This window comes from Prionailurus viverrinus, chromosome X, assembly GCF_022837055.1.
Source record: "Prionailurus viverrinus isolate Anna chromosome X, UM_Priviv_1.0, whole genome shotgun sequence".
Classification (NCBI taxonomy): domain Eukaryota; kingdom Metazoa; phylum Chordata; class Mammalia; order Carnivora; family Felidae; genus Prionailurus; species Prionailurus viverrinus.
In genome coordinates, this window is record NC_062579.1 from 9,985,852 (window position 1) to 9,994,463 (window position 8,612).

The window sequence follows — 8,612 nt, forward strand, 5'->3', positions numbered from 1 at the left end:
AGTCCCTGCAAAGCACCAGAGGACCCTTCTGTGAAGCTCCCAGACAGCTCTGATTCTGTTGGACTGTTCTCATTTTAACTTCTGTTTGCGGTCTGTGTCACCCTGGGTCATGTTATCTGATTATTAGTTTCCTTTGCTGTCACGTCTTCCTTTTCCTAGTCCCTAAATGTGGCTGTCCTTTCCAAGAGTTGGTCTCATTCTGTGTTCTTACCATGTCAGTTTCCAGCATTTGTTGAGGATAGAGTCGAATTGGTGTTTGTTGACCCATTGTTCTGTAATCCAGGCATGTAAGGCCAGGTGTGATGGTAGTTGCCACTTACTAACTACCCAGTGTGGGCCAGCATTGAGCTCTCAGATGGGACAGTCTACCTGGATGTTGCATCTTCAGTAACAGTGGCTGTGGGGGTGCTTGGGTGGCATCGGTTGAGCACCCGACTCTTGATTTTGGCTCAGGTAGTGATCTCAGGATCAGGGGATTGAGCCCTGCGTTGGGCTCCGTGCTGAGCATGGGGTCTGCTTAAGATATTCTCTCCCTCCCCCTTCCCCTCTCCTCCCACCCCCCACCCCTCCCTCCCTCTGCCCTTTTTCCTCCCTCTCTCTCTCAAATAAAAATAAAATAAAAAACCAAATAGAATTTTTAAAAAGCTGTGAACATGCATTTTAAGCTTTTTGAGATTATACAATGCAATAGGGACATTATTATGGTCCTTACAAGCAGGGTAGTTTCCAGTATTTAAAGTGTACTTTGAGCCATGGTCCTCAAGACCCAAACCGGTCAAAATCAAGTAAGTCAAAAAACCCCATCCCACTGAATTCTTTCTTTCCCCACCAAACCAATGCTTCACCTTCTGTTTCATTTTCCTGTATATGTTAAGGAAAGAGTTATCCTTTTTTTTTTTTTTTTAATATTTATTTATTTCGGGGGAGAGCATAAGCGGGAGAGGGGCAGATAGAAGCGGGCTCTGTGCTGACAGGCTGACAGCAGTGAGCCCGATGTGGGGCTTGAACTTAAATGGTGAGATCATGACCTGAGCTGAAGTCGGATACTCAACCGACTGAGCCACCCAGGTGCCCACCTTTTTTTTTTTTTTTTAACGTTTATTTATTTACTTTGAGAGAATGAGAGCATGAGCGGGGGAGGGGCAGAGAGAGAGGGAGAGAGGATCCCAAGCAGGCTCTGTACTGTCATTGTGGAGCTACACACGGGGCTCGATCTCAAGAGCCACGAGATCATGACCTGCGCCGAAAGCGAGGGTTGGTTGCTTAACCAGCTGAGCCACCCAGGCGCCCCTGGAAAGAGCTGTCGTTGATACCAAGCTAAGAACTGTGCAGGTGATGTTCTAAAAGAATGCTCTTTTTCCAAGGACAGTTTTTCAAATCTAAGGAGAGGGAGTAGTTCGGGAACAGTTAGTTGTATGAAATTTGCAGTTCTACCAACCACAGCAGTTTTTATTATAATTGGTGGATTGGAGCTAGTAAATATTTGTACATTTTAAACATTTACTTCTAAAGATGTTTAAGTCCACGAAACTTGCTAAGTTTCAGTGGATCTCAGTGGGTTATGGAACTTGAGCTATCTCTGTCCAGCACCCGAGGGCTGCTTTGTGTCTGCTCTTCCTTCTGTCACTTATAACAAGTAACTAATGCTTAAACATAGGATGTTCTTTTGGAAAGTCTTTTGGGATTTCAAATGGTTTACCTGGAACTCAGAATATTTCATACTTTTTTTCTGTAGCTTTCTCTTTATATGGATAAGTTTGAAGAATTCCAGACTACCATGGCAAAAAGCAATGAACTGTTTACAACCTTCCGGCAGGAGATGGAAAAGGTATTTGCGTATTTTTAGTAGAATATTACGTAAAAGGGAATTAGTAGAAGAAGCTATGTTAAGCATGATCACTGCCTGGACGAGCTGATGCTGTTCTGGTACAGTCTTCATTTGCCCTGTTCTGATCCTCTAGTGGCATCCTGTGTGGTCGTTTTGCCCTTGGAGTGGTAGTCCGTGTAGCTAGTGAGCTCTGTGCTCTTAAATACTAGCTTTATTAAAGTGAATTCCTCTGTCAAATACAATTTGTCATTACACATAAGTGGTTTCTTTTTTTGTTGTTGCGTCTTGTTTTATTCACTCAGGTGACACCCCACCCGTCCTTCACAAAGCTCTGTGTTTTTGGAGATTTTTTAAAGACATCCAAGCCCAGAACACATTTTGGTTGGTTGATTTTATATATATAGATATATTTATATATCTATATATATATATTTTATTTATATTTATATATATACACAGAGAGGCAAACGCATTTATGTATATTTTTATATATATATATGTAATCAATATATATGTATATATATATATATATATCAGTGTTTCCACCTTTTTAAAAAATTTATTTATCAATTATCTATTTTAAGTAATCTCCACACCCAACATGAGGCTTGAACTCACAACCCCAACATCAAGAGTCACACGCTCCACCAGCTGAGCCGGCCAGGCGCCCCAGTGTTTTCTACATTTTTAGCTTTTCGTTTTCTTTTAACTATAACCCCACTGAATTCTTTCTCCTTCGTCCAAACCCTTTCGGTCTTCGGCTTCGGTTTAATTTTCCTGCCCACATCAAGGAAAGTGATATCCTTGATACCAAGCTGAGAACCAGAATATATACACATATATCCCTAAATCTGTCCATTCATTCTCCTTTTACGTGGCATATTCCCCTTAAAATGGGTCCTTGGAAAAGGGTGGCGGGTTGGAGACAAGTACGGCGGCGCCTGGCACTTTGTGAGCATTCGGTGGGTGTGTCATGACTGTGACTGGACCGTATGCAGTGGCGGGGAGTGTGTGCTCCAGGCAGCGTCCCGGTCCCGTGTAATGTGACTGTGGACAGGTGGTTTAACCTTGCTGTGCCTTCCTCATTAAAAATAACAAAAATCCCTATCCTCTGTAAAGCCGAGTAATTCCGACAGTACTTGGCCATGTTAAGCACTCAAATTACCACCTTCGGGTATTTTTAGACCCGGTAATCTAGGGAATTTGGTGAGCGGTGGATCAGTTCTGCCTGCCAGTCCTCCCAGCTGGGGCTCAAGTTGAGGGGTGCTCTTTCTGCACAGCGTGCGCCCGAGCACGCTGTTTGGGCAGAACCGTTTAAGACGGGCTCTCTAGTCGCTGTCCTCGCTGCTCGTGGCTTGGAGATCACTGTCGGTCAGCACTCGACCCCGGTCTTCCACGAGCTCTTCGCATGGCCTTTGTCCCACTCTGCGTGGTGTTCGTTTTGTGGGTGACAACCCATCGCCCCGGGCATTGGCTCTGTCGTACCCTTGTTTCCCTTAACGGCACCTGGCTCAGTGCCTCAGCTGGGGTCAGGGCTGGGGCACGGTCAACAGGACATGAAGGAATCTCGAAAACGGGACTCATTGACAGGCGCAGATAACTCTCATTGTGAGTTTCTGAAAACTGGGTTCTTGTAGTGCAAGTTTAAAAACGTTCCCCTTATTTTTGGAGCCATTTTATTGTTAGCAAAACCTGAAGTCGACCAGTCTCGTGAGGTGTGAGGATGCTCAAAGCTAAGGATGAACTACTTTCATCCTTCTCTCTCACTGGAGTGCTCGCGAAGTTACGCTGCCGATAGTTCCAAAACTGATACGGTCTTGGGGCTTGCGGTACGTCACTAATTCTTCTTTGCGGGGAGCTGTAGAAACCCCTGTGCTTCCAAGAATCAGATTAATTAGTTTAATGAACAGAAGACTCCTAACGTGGACATGTTTTTGTACAGTCTGGGGAGGAGGTCTCTCAGCTGGATTGAGAGACGCACTCCAGCCTAAGCCGAGAATTCAGTGTGGTGTCTGACCGCTTCCTCCATGTGCTGCTGTCTCTGAAATCGAGGAGATTAGATTTGTTTGTCTCATAATGTGAAACCCCTACTTTGGTTCCCGCTGCTGCCGCCCTAGATGCTTCTGAGATCAGCTCTGCCGCCAACGGACGGGCACAGCTGTCAGCTGGGCAAGGCAGGTGCAGTGACGGGGGCGGGGCGGAACAAACTTTTCTGTGGTGGGACAGGGTGTACGGCTAAGAAATGGAACTTAGAATTTACATTTGCAATTGTGTTGATTGCCAGATGACAAAGAAAATTAAAAAACTGGAAAAAGAAACAATAATATGGCGTACCAAATGGGAAAACAACAACAAAGCGCTTCTGCAAATGGCTGAAGAGGTGAGGTGGTTTCCCGTGAGTAAGGTGTGTTTGTAGTCATGGGGACTCGTGGAGCTCAGGCCCTAACAGGGCAGGGGGTGTGTGGGGACACCACGGCCGGAGTCAAGGGCTCTGGCCAGAACCGGGGGCGGGGGGACGGCTTCGCAAAATCTGCAAGTGTCTTTCGGGGTTGTAGGTGGGGGGCCCCGAGGGAGGCCTTAACAGATTTCCTACTACCCACTCAGTCGGTCCAGGCTTCTGCTGGAGATCGCCAGAAGGCATGTGGATTTCGCTTTCTTCTACGGCAGTCAGTTCTCACACTGGAACTTGCCTCAGATTCCAGCTTGTTAACAAGCTTGGTCTTAAGACCAAGATGGCTAGGTTCCACCCAGAGTTCGGTTCACTAGCTTGAGGAATCAGCCTTTCGAACCAGTCTCCTGGGGCTGCCAGGGCAGGGCCCACCTCCAGAAGCACTGATCGGATCTCCCGGTGCGGGAGTGGAGTACAGAGAACAACTCCAGTGCCTTTCTTTCTGTTTTTTTTCCAGCCTTGAATCTTGTTCTCATCTAACAAAAGAAATGTATGTAGAAATGAGTCGTTTTCTGTTTTTAATCAGGCCCTTAACTTTTTTTATCTTTAGCTTTGTGAGGAGTATCTTGAATTCCCTTAATTGTTGATCGCTACAAAATGTTTTTTTGTTTTTTTAAATTTTTTCAGTGTTTATTTTTGAGAGACAGAGCGTGAGCAAGGGAGGGGCAGAGAGAGAGAGAGGGAGAGAGAGAGGGGGAGACACAGAATCCGAAACGGGCTCCGGGCTCCGAGTTGTCAGCACAGAGCCGGCCACAGGGCTCGAACTCGGGAACAGCAAGATCACGACCGGAGCCGAAGCCTGATGCTCAACCGACTGAGCTACGCCAGGCGCCCCGCAAAATGTTGTAAAAAGTGGATTTTGGATATTTCGGGACCCTAGGATAACGTTAACCGTGTTAAATACATTTGGTGCCTGTAGCTAGGTATGTAGTGAAGCTGGCTAGACGGTTAGGTGGTGCTTGAGGAAATGGAGCCCGTTTAAGAGGGGGATTAAACAAGTAGTTTCTGACGGGACTCCGATTTGTTCACATTTTGTATCCCGTAAACTGTACTCCACGAGGTCACAGGAATCATTTTTCCTTACAGAAAACTGTCCGTGATAAAGAGTACAAGGCCTTTCAGATAAAACTGGACCGGTTAGAGAAGCTGTGCAGGGCTCTTCAAACGGAACGGAACGAGCTCAATGAGAAGGTGGAAGTCTTGAAGGAGCAGGTCTCGGGGAGGGCTGCAGGTGCGGACCTAGCACTGCCTGGAACGCAGCCCTGCGCTGCCCCGGTGTCCCCCAAGGAGCCGAACACTGCTTCTGAAAGCGCCCCGGGAGTCTCCCCGGAGGCCGCGCCCAAGGCGGCGAAGGAGAGAACGGCCGTGTCCGCTGGGCCAGGTATCGAGTCCGTCGACTGAAATGAAGTATGATCACTGTATCGAGAGCTATATTTTGTGTATAACTTTCTGTTAGTAGTAACTATTGGTTTTGTGGTGAAAATTTTCTTACTTTTTCTACCATATCTGTATTTTCTTAGAACTACTGGACTTACGTGGTACAGGAGGCTGCTTAGCAGTTTTGAATAGTTTTCCTTCAATACGTTTTCCTCAGCCGTGTTGCACATCTGCCTCATTTCCCTCCATTGGAACGCATGTGACCATTGCTTTGTCCTATCTTCCCTATTCCTTGCACAGAATTATTCTCATTTCACTCGAGATGGGACCGATCATTACAGGGGAACTTTGTTCTGATAATGGTTCCTTGGTGTGAAAACCATATTCATTTAAACATCCTGGCCCCCCGATTAATATTACTCAAAAAGAAATCAAGATGATTAGCTTTGTCTTAACGGTCCATTTAAATGCCAAGTAAAAATAAAGTAGGGTTGGGTCAGAAACCAGCATAGCATCTTTGATTCAGATTAGCTTTTTGATAATATTTATATCACTTGACAAATTGACATGGCTGCAAGCCTCAAATTATTCAAAGTTTCGGCAGATTATGTACATAAAGGTGTCACTTTTAAAATAGTACATACAGGCAAATCATCGGACAAACAGGCTTAATCTTGTGACTAAAAACAATCCTACTGCTTCGGTTTCAGGTTAGAACTAGAACCAGTGTTTGAACTTGGACCACCTAGACACTTGGACCGCCGTGGAATATGGTCGTTTGTTGGCTTTGTTTGGGATTTGGGTGCACATCCTCCACTTCCCGCAGAAAGCAGCCACTGGTGGTTGTCATTTTAAGCCAGGGAGGGTTCAATTCGCGTGTAGCTTTCATCAAGCGGAAGTCCCTCCTCTGCTGCCGTCTGGCTACTTGAAATTTGGTGTTCAGCTAGTTGTGTGAATCCCAACAGCATTTCTCCAGGTTTTTAAAAAGGGAATTTTAATTGTGGATCATGCTAACCGAAACATTTTATTTCCAAAACAGAAAAGACTGGAACTCACATTTTTAACTGTGGGAAGACTTGGCAGAGAGTTTTAAGTAGTCAGGATCCATTACTTAGGCTCTTGGTGTGTGGCTCTACCACCCCCTTTTCTTACTTTTAAGAGAAAAGCCAGTATTAATTAATCTAGGTCTCTGCAATTGGCTTGGACTGGGGGAACTTGCCCTCTGAAGCATGTCACTTCTGAATTTGTTCGGCTTTCCTTTGTTGTTAATCATGTTGAGTGTGGCTGAGTTATGCAAATGAGAGGTCAGGTTGCACCATGAAAGCTTGGACTTTGATTTGCATTGAAAATACTTTATGAAATAAAAAGGCTCTACTAGAATGGATGCTCTAGCACATTCCCCTGGGCACAACTATCAAACTGAAATTGCTCACTGGACTGAATGAAGTTTGTTCTGTCTAGTTAAAAAGGTTTTCTCTTTAAAATTGTAAAGTCCTGTCACAGTCCTAGTCTAAACTGGGTTCAGAGAATCGAAAGTTGTCTAAAGGAAACTTCCACCCTCGGTCATATGAAATCGAGGGGTCAGACAGTGGAGGAAAAGAAAAGCACAGAGCACATTGTGTCATTACTGTCAAAAGGAGTCGGAAGCAAAAACAAATACCCCTCCTCCAACGGCCTCTTCTTATAAATACTCCTTTCTGCTACTAGATGAAATGTTGGACTCGTTTCCCCTAGAGGAGATGAAGGTATATATCAAATATAATCTACTTTGAAATTAGTACTAATGATATTTCACAAGAACTCTGCTGGATGTACAGCTCTTACTGAAGCCATTTGTGTAGCTCACCACGTTTCTTTGTGGTGCTTGTCCTGTGTGGAAGATGTAAATCTTGGACCTGTTGCATATTTTCAAGGGCTTTATAAAGCAATGTGATTAATAGTACTTGGCCTGCTGCTTTTGGCTTACTATGTATTTGTAGCTAGATGCGATCACGGTATTTCAGGGAGGTAGATTCTGCTTGGGATGCACTAGGTGTCTTTTCAGAATCTTGCCTCCCCTTACCCTGTGAATCAAAACAAATGGGACCCTCTGAGATCTCCTCCCCACCCCCAAGCTGTCACCTCACCAGCTCAGTGTTGTGGCTTTGTAGCACGCCCTGTGTCCACCATATTCTAGAACACTGTAATGCTCTTAGGCTGGTCCAGAAAAGGTTTAAGTGTCGAATTCACTTCAGTTGCATTTGTTGCACCATCCTGGGATCTTGCTGTGTATTATTTCTAGTGGTGGTAGACTCCACGGAGTAGAGAATACTTGGATCATGGACCATTTCACCCTCAGACTCCTAACAGAGTACATTTCTTGGTCTTGAGACCAGTGTTTTTTTAGTTATGTATGCAACTGCCTTTATTACACCTGGTTATCACAATTCAATTCTCAGGTGTTGCAGAAAAATCTACCTCTTTCAGACTGTAGATGGAAATAACTGTGAAAAAAAAAAAAGATGCAGAGATCTTCTAGTTTGTGCTAAACACACTGCTTTATTTTTTACAGCCCACGTCTTTCATGAGGATACGAATTGTTCAGAGGCAGTCTTGTTTTGCTTTTCAAAGACATTTTGTAGAGATTTTTCACTAATGTGAATCTGATTTTATCTACTCGATTCTGTATAGATGAAGTAAATATGTATGATAAATTTAACGGCTTCTCTGTATTTTGTTCCCCATGTGTCTAACAATGAATGTGTCTGAGGATTCCAAAGACAGCTGTAGATAGTTGGTTTCTTAGGCCTTGGGAAGGATGGAGACTGGGTGGAAGCCTCACTTCGTGTGGCAGGCCTCCGTGTGTACCTTAGCTTTGACTCTAGAAAAATCCTAGAAGTTTAGCTGCTGTTGAGCCCTAAAAAAACAAAACGGTGCATTTCTCCAAGCCTTGACTGCTCCTAGAACATTCCAGGGTGT

General features: G+C 44.7%; 1 protein-coding gene across 1 annotated transcript in view; it reads left to right on the forward strand.

Moving 5' to 3' along the window:
• The window catches only part of TXLNG (taxilin gamma), a 55,192-nt gene extending 46,840 nt beyond the window's left edge, over positions 1-8,352 (forward strand). Inside the window, exons 8-10 of the mRNA XM_047843339.1 lie at positions 1,736-1,828; positions 4,113-4,208; positions 5,364-8,352. Of these exons, the coding sequence (XP_047699295.1) occupies positions 1,736-1,828; positions 4,113-4,208; positions 5,364-5,678 (504 nt within the window). The 3' untranslated portion in view covers positions 5,679-8,352. The remainder of the gene's footprint in view (positions 1-1,735; positions 1,829-4,112; positions 4,209-5,363) is intronic.
• Positions 8,353-8,612: the final 260 nt, after the last annotated feature.